The sequence below is a fragment of the Micromys minutus genome (genome assembly GCF_963924665.1).
Source record: "Micromys minutus genome assembly, chromosome: 18".
NCBI lineage: Eukaryota > Metazoa > Chordata > Mammalia > Rodentia > Muridae > Micromys > Micromys minutus.
The window spans coordinates 31678953-31694324 of NC_137953.1; the positions used below are offsets into that span (position 1 = coordinate 31678953).

Here is a 15372-nt window from a genome sequence, read left to right on the forward strand (position 1 = left end):
CCAAGAACTCTGGGGCTGCAGTGTTCCTACTGCCCCCTCACACAACTGGGAGCCTGCTTAGAGCCATAGGAATCTGAGGGTATCCCTTTTCAATCCAGCACAGCTGCTCCAGAAAGTTACACCCTAAGTATTCTTTTTATTTCTTATTCTCTATTATTTAGTCTTCGGTCTTCCATATGTGTCTCATGAAGATTACCTTTCTGTTCACATATTGTTCAGACAGGTGTCTAACGTAAAGCATTCTCTACTACACTCCTCTCTGACATCTCACATATCACCACCTCTTATTCCTATGTCTTCCTTTCATCTTTACCCCACTTATTTCTACTTAAGTACAACATTCCATAGATATGACAGCCTCTAATATCTGTGGACCCTAATAGAATCCTAATTTTCCCTTCCTAGTTACATTGTACACCTTGATTTTTTTTCTTTTCAAAGTCAATCTAATACTGTACTGGCTAGATTTATGCCAAGTTGACACAAACTGTAGTCGTTTAAGAGAAGAGAAAATACCTTCATAAGGTCAGGGTGTGGGTCAACCTGTAAAACATTTTCTTAATTAGTGATCGATGGGAGAAGTCCCATCCCATTGTGGGTGGTGCCATCCCTGGACTGATGGTCCTGGGTTCTATCAGAAAGCAGGCTAAGCAACCCATAAGGAGCAAGCCAGGAAGCAGCACTCCTCCATGGCTCTGCATCAGCTACTACTCCAGGTTCCTGCCCTGTTTGAGTTCCTGACGTCCTTCAATGATATACAGAAATATCAAAATGTAAGCAGAATAAACTCACCTTGCTTTTTGGCCATGGCGTTCTGTCACAGCAATAGAAACCCTCACTACAACAAATACTTGATCCTTATACTTACCCACTCCACCTCCCTACCACTGCTAATTTTACTAGCTAAAATCTGAGTATATTCTATACTATCCTTAGTTATTTATCCCCCGGCAGTTATGGAAGCCAAAGGGGCCACTGTCATTAACTGGCTAGTATAGTGTCTCCATAGTAGTACTACCAAGCAGCTATGGTTGATTTCGAAATTTACATCCTGCTCAGAAAGTAATATATAATTTGCACCAAGCATCCTGACCTCCTAACTGGGAAACTGTCTTCTGAACTATACACTCAACTCTACCACATCTGAGTCCCACAAAAATACTGCAAATACTTCAATTGAAAAAATATAGCTGATATAAAAATATAAGTGTATCAAGTAAAATAGCACCACATGTGTAAACCCTAACACAGTGACATAAGAAACACACACACACACACACACAAGACAACATAATTCCTCCAAATATTACTAATCTTATAGCAATGACATCTAGCAAAAATGAGTTAAATGAAATCATAGAGAACTCCAAAGAATTCTATGTTAGAGGAAATCAGAAAAAAAAAAAAAAAAAAAACAAGCTCCTGATTGAGGACACAAAACAGTTGGATAAAATAAGGAAAGCTAGGTAATACATGAAAGAGGAAATTAAACAAAGAGAAATACTGAGGAAAAACAATGAAATGTTGGAAATAAAAGACATAATAAAATCAAATTAAAAGCTCTGTGAGAAGTCTAACTAGATATGTCTCCATAGAGGACAGAATATCTGAGCTTGAAGACAAGGTTGGGAAATGAACAATCAAACAAGGCAAAGTTAAAACAGTAAAGTAATAGAAGGAATTCCATCTGAAAAGGCATAGAAAAGAAAAAGAATCTTGTTCTAAAGATACAGAAAACAGTTTTAAGAACAGGAACAGAAACTTTCCCAGAGTTGAGAAGGGAGACATGCCAATTCAGAATCAAGAGGCATTTACAAATAAGACCAGAAAAGAACCTCCTATTGTCAATACAATTAACATTCAAAATATACAGGACAAGGAAAGTATTCTGAAAGCAGCAAGAAAGAAACACTACAAATAAAGATGGACCCATAAAAATAACAACAGATTATTCAGTGAAACTTTCAAAGCCAAGAGGGCCTGAATAGGTATTATTTCCAGTTCTGAAAAGCAACTGCCAATCCAGACTACTATGCCTAGCAAAGCTACTCATCCTAATTCAAGAAAATATAAAATCTTCCCATGATAAGAACAGGCTAAAGGAATTTATGACCAACACTCCAGCTCTACAGGAAAATGCTTCAAGAAATTCATTAAACTGTAAAGTAAAACAAACCTTTCATGAAGCCTCATGAAAGGCTAACCTGTCCTATCAAATAATGCTGAAAGATAACTGGATCCTTGAAGAAATAAAGAAGTGAATAAAAACAAATTCCTAGAACCAAAATGAAAAACACAATATGCCAAGAGCTATGGGATACAATAAAAGCATCCTAAGAGATCTGTACAGTCTAAGTGCCTATATTAAGGAATCAGCGAACCCTCAAATAAGTCAAAAACCTTAGAACCCTGAAAAAAATATGTCAAATAACAAATCAGTAAGTAAAAATGGGGCAAAAAAATAATAATAATGAAATGAGGCAAAATATACAAAGAATCAATTAAACAAATAGTCGGTTCTTTGAAAACATGATAAAACTGACAAGCCTATATCCAAATAATCAAAATAAAAAAGAGAGACAACACCAAACAGCAATTAACAATGATATGAGAAACTCATTAGATACTACCTTGAAAACATACATTCCACCAAAGCAGAAATAGTAAAAGAAACTTATAAATTCCTAAATGCAAATGACATAACAAATTAAGCCAAATGAGATGAATAATTTAAACAGGTCTATAACAGTAAGTCTGAAGGAGTAATTTAAAATTTCCTAACTAAAAGAATTTCAGGTCCAGCTGAATTCACAGGTAAATTTTACCAAACCTTCAAAGAAGAACCACCACTAATTTTCACAAACCTTACCATTAAAGGAAGAAGCAAGTAGCATCACTCAACTCTATTTAGTGAGCTACCATTACCCTGATACCAAAAGTATAGAAAGACACAATAACAACAAAAAGAAAAGTTCAGACTCCCATGATGAAATTATGCAGACAAAATAAAACCTTCAACAAAATACTTTCCAACAATTTAAGAGTACATCAAAAAGATGATCTACCATGACCAAGCTGTCTTTATCCCAGAGATGAAGGGATGGTTCAATGTGCGTAAATCAACTCCCTATGCCTAACTGGTCAGAGAAGTATCAGAGTTCCCCAAAAATTCATAGGTTACTGCATTGCCCTTGGCTGACCATCATAATTAGATGGTAAGATTCTACTGAAGACCCAACACACTTTGGTTATAAGATATAGAGAAATAAAACTGCACTTACTAAAAACTTCCTACCTGCTTGCAATCTTTCACAGTGCCATAAGGTGCTATATATATATATATATATATATATATATATGTATGTATGTATGTATGTATGTATGTATGTATGTATGTATGTATGTATGTATGTATGTATGTATGTATGTATGTATATATATATATATATATATGCCACTGAGAAAGAAAAGTCATTCATGGTTTTACCCAGAAGTAAATCTGAATACTACAATGCTGTTCATTGTGGTAGTAACCAACCACTCTCTGACTGGACTTAAGGCCTGCTCCAACAGGAGGAAGGAGTTCATGCCTGGTACTGTAAACCTGGCCAAAGGTATATAACTTGGAAGGTCACTGGCCATAGGGGAGAGTGTTGTTTTGCTAAATGGGCATGTTGATAAAATGCTTTCTAAATATGTATGTCCAGGTTTTTTTTGTCAACTTGACATAAGCTAGTCATTTTGGAAAAGGGAACCTCAATAGAGAAAATGCCCCAGCCACACTGGTCTTAGGGCAAACCTATGGGGCATGTTCTTGATTGATAGTTGATGTGGGAGAACCCAGCTCTTTGTAAGTGGTACCACCCCTGGCCAGATAGTCCTGAATTGTGAAAGAAAAAGGGCTGAGACAACCAGAAAATAATGCTCCTCCATGGTCTCTGCTTTATTTCCTGGTCTAGGTTCCTGCCTTTAATTTCTGCCCTGAGTTCCTGATGGACTACAACTTGCAAAGTGAAATAAACTCTTTTCTTTCAATGTTGCTTTTGGGGTTTTTCTTTTGTTTGTTTGGGGTTTTTTTGGTTTTTGGCTTTTTGCTTTTTGGGTTTGTCACAGCAATGGAAAGACAACTTATGTTTATACCTGCAGATTAGTGCTACTTTCCACTTCGGCAGAGAAGTTAATTTTCTGTAGTGGGCAGCAGTTAATGCAGGAATTCTTTGCTAGTCCAAAATGTTGACACTAAGCGACTATTGAGTACTCATCTCTAGATGGAAGATCTATATCAACCTCTAAGGCTCAGAGAACATCATGGAAGAGAGTGCAGAAAGACTCTAAGAGCTGGAGGATGGGGCAAGTGCTGGATAATGGATTCTCCTGGACATGACATGGCCCGTGCACTTACAGACTCACTCCAGCACTTACCTGCATCAGACCTACCTAAGATCAGTCAGCACTCTAGAAGGGAGCACTTACTGGGCCTAGGAAGCTACAAAAGAAACTAAAAAGGACAAAGAAAAAAACATAAAAGTGGAAGGGAACATAGCAGGGTGTCTGAGTGGGTAGAGGGATTTGGGGTTAGACTGTATCAAGATATATTGTACACATATATGAAACTGTCAAAGAATAAATAAAATATACACAAAAAAGAAAAAGAAATGCCAACCAAACATTAAATATGTAAAAAGGTATGAAAAAAGATATTAAAAAACAAAATTTAAAATTTAAAAATTATCTTATTGTTTTAATGTCTGAAAAAACAGGTAAAATATGTTTATACCTAAACATACCAAGAATATTCTATTTAAATATAATCCTGAACCTGGTAGAATCCATATTTCCTATGGGTCAAGAATAATTTTTGTGCTTTTTACTTTATGTAAGAACATTAGAAACACTTTTAACAAGAAAAAAAATTCAACTCTCGAGTTTCTATGTTCTTAGTTAACTTCAAAATCACTAATAATTTTGGAGGCCAATAAATTATCAGATAAATTTGCTATATATTTGCCTCTATTGTGTGAGTTGTAGTAACAGTCATGTGGCAAGGACTTGAAGGCCACTTTTTATGAAAGCACTGATTCTCCTTTGGGCTTACACATGTCTGTGACTAGAACCAGACCAAAAGATTGGTATCTCTGTGTCCATTAAGACTCTAACTTTGGTTAAATGTGAAGATAACAGGCCACAGAAGACAGAAAAACACAGCACACACGTTCTTAAAAGATTTGTGCCTATTCACAGAGAAGGCAGATACTTCATCCTGGAGTCTCTTCCTCATTATTCCTATACTGTAACTCCTCAGGACCCTGGAAGTGAGAGGCTAAACTGCAAGCAGAGATGCCAGTTCTCCAGTTTTTGGCCAATTAAGTTGTCTTCATTTATCACTCTCTCTAGAATTACTGTCTGATCAAGCAACAACAAAAATCAAATGCTTCACTGCTGCATGATTAACTGAATAAAATTACACAATATTCTTGATACCAAGCTTTCACTTAAATGTATACTTTAATGATGTTTAATAGAAGGAATAAGGAATTATGCTATGACTTTTACTCCCGCCTCAGCTCTACTGACATTTTTAGAGGTGAAACCTATATAGGATGTTTACCAGCATTTTCTTTGGCTTTCACCCATTTGATGCCAGTAGGACCACTTCCAGTTGTGACAACCAAAAGTATCTCCTTTCATTGTCAATTGTCTCCTAAGAGTGAAAGTGTTGGCTATAAAACTCATTCCACAGTGATAACCACTTAAAAACATATATTCTCCATGTTGAAACAATATTGTCTCCATGGAAACAAAAAGTAGATTTGATAGTAGGATACAAGGGAAATCTTAATTATAATGGTTTATAGCCCTCCAAAGTCCCACCCTACTAGACAACACATACAATGTATCCATAATATATTATAATATCTTATTGGAAAAGACCCATTAGGAAAAAATTAGTCTAAAGTGCTTTTTAGGAAGAAATGATAAAAATAAGGCAGCAAGCTTAGCCAAAACAGTTCAGCCTCAGCTTTAATGATAGACCCTGTCTCCAAAAAAAAATAATAAATATTAAAAATTAAAATGGAAAACAATCAAGAAGGACAAATAGTCTCTGGCCTCCACAAGAACAGGCAATCAATCAAAATCGATCAATCTCAATCTCCCTCTCCTTCTCCCTCTCCCCCTGCCTTTCACCCTCTGTCTGGCTCACTCTCCTCTTTCCTCTCTTTATCTCTCCTCTTTGTTAAGTTTCAAAGCCAGGACAAGTGGCTGAGGTGCCTATTTAACATATCAAAGTGGACCTGTCCCCCAGGTTCTCCCAGCATCCCACAATCCCTATCTGTTACAGGGTATGGCTGGCATACCTGAATTCTCCAACCCAGGGGCTTAGCAACCCTTACCTCAAAGGCTCTTTGCTATATAATCCAGACACTTTGGTCACCTGCCTTTTGTACCTTGGAACTCCTAGCTGCTGCACCTGGTCCTCCTCTCTTCCCTCTCCCTAGCCCTCTCCTTCTCCCCACAAGGCCCAGCTCAGACTGGTCATGCACACTCTGGACATGCTCTCCCACATGTCTTTAATATATTTTCTTCTCCACTGTACCTAGGAGCAGTCGTGTTCTTTCCTTCCTTTCCTTTTATTTCTTTTTTTCATTCATTCTCCCCCATCTGCCTTCCTTCCCTATCCCCCATCTCTCTTTTTAGATGAAGAGTTGAAACAGAAAAGAGAAATCACCTATCAAAAAGGAAATTATTAATATATAACAGATTTCAAATGATATTCAAAAGATAATAAAGTTAGCCACAGACTAGGAGCAGTACTAACCACACAGAGAAAACCCCTATATAGAGGGCTGAAGATGTAGCTGTTAGTACAGTACTCACCTAAGACGCACTAGGCCCCATGCTTAATCAAGAGTCATCCATACTGTAGTTTGTATCAGAATTTCTGTCCATAAGTTATTTTAATAAATTTACTATATAGTTTATACAAAATCTGTCTTTTCTATTCAAATAGGCCACAAATTCCAAAGTCTAGATTCTGAAATTTTAAAAAGCTGACATGTAGGATGAATGACTACATCCAGAAATTAAACTCACCTTCTTAGGATCAAGATTCCCAAAAACTGAATTAGCATGAGGACAAACTTCCGATAGAGAACAACCAATCTTCATAATATCCTTATTTCTACTGACATTCTAAGAAAAAAAGAGAAAAAGTATGAGATTCAATCACTGATTTTCTAAAGGTATCATATATAATTAAAGTTTCTACTAAGCCTAATTTTTAAGAAACTATGAGGTTATAATGTCTAGTGACTGAAAACCTCTCAAAGGGCAGTTCCAAGAGATAATGATGAATGTCAATGTCGTCATACAAAAAAATAAATAAATAAAAACCAAGAACTAGGAGTTGTGGTAATAGCACAGGTGATAGAACGTATTTATCTAGAATGCATGAGGCCCTAGGTTCAATCCCCAGCACAAAAAGAAAGGAGGGGGAGGAGAGGGACAAGGAAAGAGAAAGAGAAAGGATGGAAGAAGGGAGTAAGGAATGAAAGAAGGAAGAAAGAAAAGAAAGTGAAGGAAAAATACTTATGATTCCTTTAGTTGCCATTCATCTAAGAATACTGACAACCCTAAAGTATTCTCTTAACAGAAATCAGGCCAAAGAAGCAAAGAATAGATCTTCACCCTGGTTAGCCTCTGTATTTCCAAATCTCTCCTCTCATCCCAACCTAATCTCAAAAATGACTTGCATCTTGGGATAGGCATTAGATGTATAAAAATAGCAGCAGTAGTTTTAATGTTTTTAATGCATTCATCTAAGGAATGTTTTCTAACTTTTTGCAGTGTGTATTACTGTGAGTTTGAGACCTGCCTGGTCTACAGAGTGAGTTCCAGGGCAGCCAGAGCTACACAAAGAAACCAAGTCTTAAAAATAAATAAATAATATAATATAAAATGAGAAATACAAAATGTCTTGTTCATATTTTATACCAAGTGCATGAGTGCACCTTCTAGCATTAAAAATGGAACCCATTCCATCTGGCAAGTACTGTACAACTAAACCACATCCTCAGTCCTTGCTTATTAAACAGGGTCTAAGTTTTCAAGCCAGCTGCAAACTCAAGGTCCTCTGGCTTCAGCACCACAGTAGCTGGAATTACCATGCCCAGTTTGCTGACAAGATTTTGAAGCAATATTTTGGATATATTAAGTTAAATTAAAATATTAAAATTAATTTTACCTGTTCCTTTTACTTGAACCAATGTGGCTGCTAAAACTAGTTTTTAATTACTCACAGGATTCACATTGTATTTCTACAGTAATAGCACTAATCTAGGAAGTATTAGGTTAGTACATGTATAGTTCCTATATAATGGCCTTAAAGATATAATTTGTCATTCAGTGTAGGGTACCACTAAGTGGTACATCTGCTAGTAGTACAGAATACAGAGCCATATAGATCCACAACATGTGAGCACCATTTAAAAAGTATGTACAACTGGAGAAATGGATCAGCTGTAAAGAGCTCTGGTTGTTCTTCCAAAGGAACCAGGTTCAATTCCCAGCACCAAAAGGCTAAGTTACAATTGTCTATAATTGCAGTTCCAGGGGATTCAATACCCTCTTCTGATCTCCATGGACACCAGGTACATAAGTTGTACACAGACATAAAAACAAGCAAAACACACATGCATATATATCTTTAAAAATAAAAAGTTTGTAAGTATACAATTTACCAGAAATTCTGCCAATTTTTCAGTAGTTTTTAAGAACTCTTAATCATATTCTTATATAGCTCTTTATAACTTCTAATTTATACACTGTACACTTAACCTCATCATAAAGGAGTTCCCAGGCCATGGGAAGTGTAGTTAAATGCAATTTCCTCCCCCTCTCCCCATCATGTACAGTTTGCAGAATCAAAAATTCATCAGTAACAGTACATTAGAGATTCACTTCTTAGCATTTGAAACCCAAGAACGTTGGTACTTAACATTGTTGTTTTGTTTGGTTGAGAAAATATCTGTGTAGACCTGGCTTACCTTGGAGATCCACCTTCCTCAGCTTCCCAAGTGCTAGGATAAAAGGGGTACACCACCACACCCCACTTACCTTTTTATTGTCTATTGTTGAAATAAGACACACTCTATTAGTTCTCCAAATTTCATAATTATATATACTTACTTATCTTACAATAAAATGCAGATCACTAAAAAAAAAAAAAAAACCCTGGTTTTTCTTTGTCATCTCCCAGTGTCTAGAGAACAGAAGCTTTTCCTTTCTCTAGCTTTACTCCTTTTACAATCTACTGCCTTCTGATATGCTAGAAACGTTCAAGAAATTTACTTGAAATGGTATAACTGTAGTCAAAATGGTCCAATGCTTGACATATCATCTGGGCTTCCACACAACATAACTTCCTACGAAACGATGCTGTCCCAAGCCCCAGCATGGAAGAGGGGAAGTGGACACCCCTAGCAAAGAAGCTGCTCAAATTTCATAGCTTGTGAGAAAGAGAAAATCGGTATTCCTTAATGGAGTGATACTGGATATACATCAATCACATTGTAGAGCAGGCCTCAGGCTCAGGACTAGTCAGTCCACACAAACTGAACACCATGGGTTTGCATTTCTTTTGTTTTGTTTTGTTTAAAAAAAAAAAAAAAAGAACATCAAGTTGTGTGGGTACAGAGGTGGGTGAGGATCTAGGAGTTGGGAGTGGAAATGATAAACTCAGGTTATACTATGAAATTCTAAAAGAATAAAAAATTAAAATATAAAACAGAAGTATGCTAAATATTATTTTATAAAGATATGAATGGTATATTTCACTATATTAATAAGTTAACTATAATCAATGTTATTTTTAAAACTAGACTGCCACAAACCTCTATCAACAGAACTATTCACTTTTATACGAAGTTGGAAAAATACAAAATTTCTGCGTGTGACTTACAGGTAGGCCAACTTGGAAAGGTGCTACTGTTCTGAGATGCCTACAGTTCCTTTAATGTCAGCAGGGACTATTATTCCACACATGCTATACTGGTCCGTAACAGGATCAAGAACATACCTTTATTTTGGGGGGGGGGGCATGGGGTGGCTATATACACAATACTCTGAATAAAATCCTCAAAAAACTAATAAAAATGAGAAAAATATTGTGAATGTGTTAAGAGCACAAAAAGAGAAACACACGCACACACACACACACACACACACACACAAACACACGCAGGTCAGAAAGCTGTGTTTTTGGTTTTTGATTTTTGGAATAAAGGTTTTAGAGTAATTTAAAACCTTTAAAATTTAAATTAAAACACACAGTTCACCCCAGTTCTCAGGAAGCAATCTTATGAAGGACCCTTAGGTGGAGCTACAGCTTTACAAATACATAGCACATGGCTTCCGGACCCCACTGGACATGTCTAAGTTCCAATCTTGATTGTTTTCTTGTTTAATTCAGCTATACTATAAACATTTTTTTCAGCATAGAAAAACTTAAAGTTGTAATCAATTAAATTTTAATTATGTCTTGTGACTACATAATTTAGTCAAGATCAGGTACTGAAAATTAAAAGCACATTTATTCTTAGATTTTTATGTTTGTTAAAAACGACTTGAGTTGGGTAAGAAGAATGTAGAAAAGAGAAAACAACTCAATATTATGTTTACCTGGGCCCAAAATGTTACTGCATCTTCTACATGACTTCCAACAACATCTTCAACTACAATAAAACCACAGTGCAAAACAAATTAGAAGTTAATCAGCATCATTTAGCTCTTATACCCCCAAATAATATTCAATGCCAGTACCTTTATTGTAATGTGTATCTTCATCCATTTGGACAAGTCCTGGAAAACTAACAATTCAATACCTTGAATTAGGTCTTGATATCTATTAACAATGAAAAATCTAAACCACATATACTAAAAAGTATTTGCCCTAAGATGATTATCAAAACTCAAACGCTATACTAAAAACAGCCTGTTTTCTCTTGGCGATTTCTTGTATTCTGAAAATATTATAGTTTTCAATGGCAAAATATATCGTCTCTCATCTTTAGCCAAACCTTGACAGATTTACAAGTAGGATAATTCAAACATTATTTTAATCACATATAAATCAATATTTTGAAAGAACATGCATATTCTGTGTGTGTGTGTGTGTGTGTGTGTGTGTGTGTGTGTGTGTGTGTGTATTTTGTGTACATGCAGTGCATGCTATGGTCAGAGAGGGCCAAAAGTAAGCTACAGGTCCACTGGGACTAAGTCACAGCCATGTAAACGGCCATGTTGATGCTTCTAAAGAACTATGGTTCAACTTTTAACAAAACCAAGCTGTCCCAAATCCCAACACGGAGGAGAGGAATTGAACCAAGTCCTCTAGAAAAGCACAATGCTCTTCTTAACTGCTGAGCCATCTCTCTAGATCCATATTAAAAAAAAAAAAAAAAAAAAAAAAAAAAAAAAAAAAAGCTCTCAAACAAGAGGAAGAATTCTACAATAAACAAATGCCTGAGAGTAGCTATTTTGTTTTTTTAAATGCCCTAATATTAAAAACTGAAATATATCTAATTTGTCTCTTACTTTAAAAACCATGTTCATTACATTAAAAATTTTTTCAGATGAAGTGTCTACTACTTTACAATTTGATTTCTCAAAAATCCAGCAATCACTTTCCACTCATGAATCTTAAAATGATAAAATGTGTAATCTACTTCACTGTTCAATTCCAACTGATTTTATTCTCAAAATAGGCACAATCTCCACCCTCCAAAGCTGGGTGTGGGGGGATGGGAGGTTAGAGTATAGGTTGTCCTTCAACTTTAAGGCAAATATTCTACACATTCCGATAAAAAGGGAAAAAAAATAATTTTTCACAAAGCTACCTTTAAAACGTAGGGTACATGCCATGTTTTGAAGTGCATTTTTTGAGAGCTTTTAAATTATCCAAGAACATCTACATCAAAGTTTCAAATGCTCTCAACTATGAAAAGAGAAATTAACTCATCCCAGAAAAAAAAAAAAAATGGAGCTTATTTATAGGAATCTAAAACTTCCAATTTTTGTCTAGCTTAATTTTTTTTTTCAAATAGTGTCACTGAAACATCTTCAAATCGGGGATACTTTTTAAAAGTTTTGAAATTCAGCTGTCTGGTAAGCTGTTTTTTTAAAATGGAATCTTTTAGAAAGAATATTTCTCTGGAAAACACTTTTTTCGTTTGTTTGGTTGGGTGGGTGGGTTTGTTTCATTTTGTTTTTCAAGACAGGGTTTCTCTCTCTGTAGCTGTCCTGGAAGTCACTCTAGAGACCAGGCTGACCTCCAACTCAAAGATCTGCCTGCCTCTGCTTCCCCGGTACTGAAATTAAGGCATGTGCCGTGTGCTTAGTAAAAGTTAAAAGGTTAGCTTGGAGATCCTGCCACTTGTTTTAAGAAACTTATTTTCTAGACTTATTCCAAATCGTTTTTTAAAAGACCTGCGAAGGAACTGTAATGGCTTTAAGCAGAGGTGGATGGCTGATCTCGCCTCCACATGGAAGTAGGGAAGGTGGAGGAGGCCACTCTCCACTTGCTTCCTGGGAGATCTGGAAGCCTAAAGCACAGAATTCTCCAGAAGGGGAAGAAATACGGCCACACGGTGGGTCTCCGGGCGCCTCCTGGGGAAGCTGCGAGGCCGTCGAGCTCTCGAGGCCCGAGGGCGGCGGGAGGCCGGAAATAGGCCGCACCCCAGACCCTGAGCCCTAAAACGCCAGCAGCGCGGACAAAACCGCCCTGGAAGCGGCCCCTGTCGCCCTCGCCACCAACCTCACCACTGACCTTACACTTTCCGCCACAGCCACACCAGCTAAGAGCCGCTGGCCCCACATGCCAGGCGCTCCACCCACAGCCCACACGCTCCCAGGCCAGCCCTCGGGCGCGCTTACCGCCTGAGCTGCCGCGCCTCGGGACACACTCTGCGCTTGCGCACAAGGTGCTGCTGCGCCATCGCGGACGGGGCGCAGCGGTGGTCACGTGCGTGGCCTGCGGGAAGGCCTCGAGCGCTGCAGGCCGCACTCGGCCCACTCACGCTCCGAAAGCAGGCGCCGCCCCTGGGTGCGGTGAATTTATAGGCCGGGCGCCCCCACACCTCAAAGCCAATGGCTGCTTCCCTTCACCAGGCGCCGGTGACGTAAGACCGTGACGTGAAGTTGCGTGGGTTTTCCTAATTTGTACACTGAAATTTAAACGATGGGGGGAGGGGGACGGAGCCCAAATTAGGGCAAACTGGATATTCTTTTCCCAAAGAAAAGGGTAACGTAATAAGAGATAATGTCATATTTACACATATTTCTTCCCAGACTTCGCATCCACAATCAAACGTTTCTGGTGACTGCAGGGATCGGAGGGAACCGGGATGGGATAGGGTTATAAACAAGTTATTACACTTGGAGTAAACATCGCACAGCTAAAAACCGTCTCTAGTTCGCTTTGCAAAGAAAAGAATTAAACCCAAATCCTCCCTCAAGGTCAATGAACCCTCCAATTAATTTCTAAAGCTTGAAGTATGATTTGCACAGACTACAAATATTAAAATGTAAACTATTTTAATATTTTACCCACTATTGAAGTCACCCCCATAATAAAACATTTCTACAAACCTCAAACATTCCTCGTGCCATTTACAATAACTGGCCTTCTTATGTACCTTTCTGTTTCTTGTTACTGAACACTAATTTTTTTTTCTGTTAACAGGATCACACATAAAGACCATTTTATCTGCCTTCTTTCAAATGGCATTGGTATCTTAAGATGTTCCATGTTTTCTTCTATATATCAACAGCTTGTAACTTTCAATGTACTAGTCCACTGTCAGTGCATAACAGCTTTTCTATATTTCTGAGTATAGGGATTTTTTGGACTTTAGACATCTTTCAAATAAAGCTATTATGGTCTCCAAGTTTTTGCGTGAACATATTCTTTCATTTCTTTTGGGTTAATGTTTCCTAGTGGATGACTAAATCATAGAAGAGTGTAAAAGAAATTGCCACACTATTTAACAAATAAGCTACTCTATATTATCACCATTGAAGTTTGTATATTCTGGTTGCAGGGCTGAAGAAATGCCTCAATAGTTAAGAGTACTGTCTGGTCTTCCAGAGGACCTGGGTTTTGTTCCCACAACCCACCCACTTGGCAGCTCACAAAGATCTAACTCCAGGTCCAGGGAACCCAACACCCTCTTTGGCCACCTCAGGCACACGTGTGTTGCAAGCAAACCTCCCATACATATTAAATAAAAGCGAATCTTTAAAAACTAGTAAATATTAAAGAGTAATCATTCCAGTTGCTCCTTACCTTCCCCATCACTTAATATGATCACTGTGTTTAATTTTAAGTATTTTTATATAGTGGGGGACTTCCTTGAGGTTGTTTGCATTTATTATTTATCTATTAATTAAAAACATTGGATATCTTTTTGTTGTATGCCTATTTCCCATACATCTTTCTATATCTTCTTAGATACTTAGGTAAAGTATCTCTGTTCAAACATTTTTAGATTTTTTTTAACTGGATTTTTTGTTTGTTTGTTTTTGAGATAAGGTTTCACCATGTAGCTTAGACCAGCCTGGAATTTGCGATATGGATCTACCTGCCCCTGCTTCACAGAGTACTCAGAGTAAAGGCATGTGCCACCACACCTTTTTAAAAAGACAGGGTCTTGTGTAGCTCCAGCTTGCTTCCAGCTCACTATGGAAACCAAGGATGACCTTGGCCTTCTGACCCTCCAGTCTTTACCTCTGACTGCTGAGGTCAGGCATTCCTCATATGTCCATTTTTCAATTGACTGAGTTATTTATTTACTTGACATCCTGGCCAGTCATCTGTGGTCCCATCCCTCAAATTCTGCTCCATCCCCCAACTCCTACACATCCTATAGATAGGATAAATTATGGGTCGAAGTTTTTGTGGTTGGGTTGTGTACTGGCTGGTTTTGTGTCAACTTGACACAGACTGGAGTTATCACAGAAAAAGGAGCCTCACTCAGTTGAGGAAATACCTCCATGAGATCCAGCTGTAAGGCATTTTCTCAACTAGTGATCAAGGGGGGAGGGCCCAGCCCATTGTGGGTGGTGCCATCCCTGGGCTGGTAGACCTGGGTTCTAGAAGAAAGCAGGCTGAGCAAGCCAGGGGAAGCAAGCCAGTAAGCAACATCTTTCAATGGCCTCTGCATCCACTCCTGCTTCCTGACCTGCTTGGGTTCCAGTCCTGACTTCCTTTGGTGATGAACAGCAATGTGGAAGTGTAAGCTGAATAAACCCTTTCCTCCCCAACTTGCTTCTTGGACATGATGTTTGTATAGGAATAGAAACCCTGACTAAGACAGG

The 15372-nt window shown here is 37.8% G+C and overlaps 1 protein-coding gene across 1 annotated transcript in view; it reads right to left on the minus strand.

Moving 5' to 3' along the window:
* Positions 1-12873, minus strand: part of STK31 (serine/threonine kinase 31) — a gene marked incomplete at both ends in the record, with an annotated part of 79643 nt that extends 66770 nt beyond the window's left edge. The window contains 4 exon segments of the mRNA XM_080932615.1: positions 7093-7191; positions 10678-10730; positions 10819-10865; positions 12824-12873. Coding sequence (XP_080788741.1) covers positions 7093-7191; positions 10678-10730; positions 10819-10865; positions 12824-12873 — 249 coding nt within the window.
* Positions 12874-15372: the final 2499 nt, after the last annotated feature.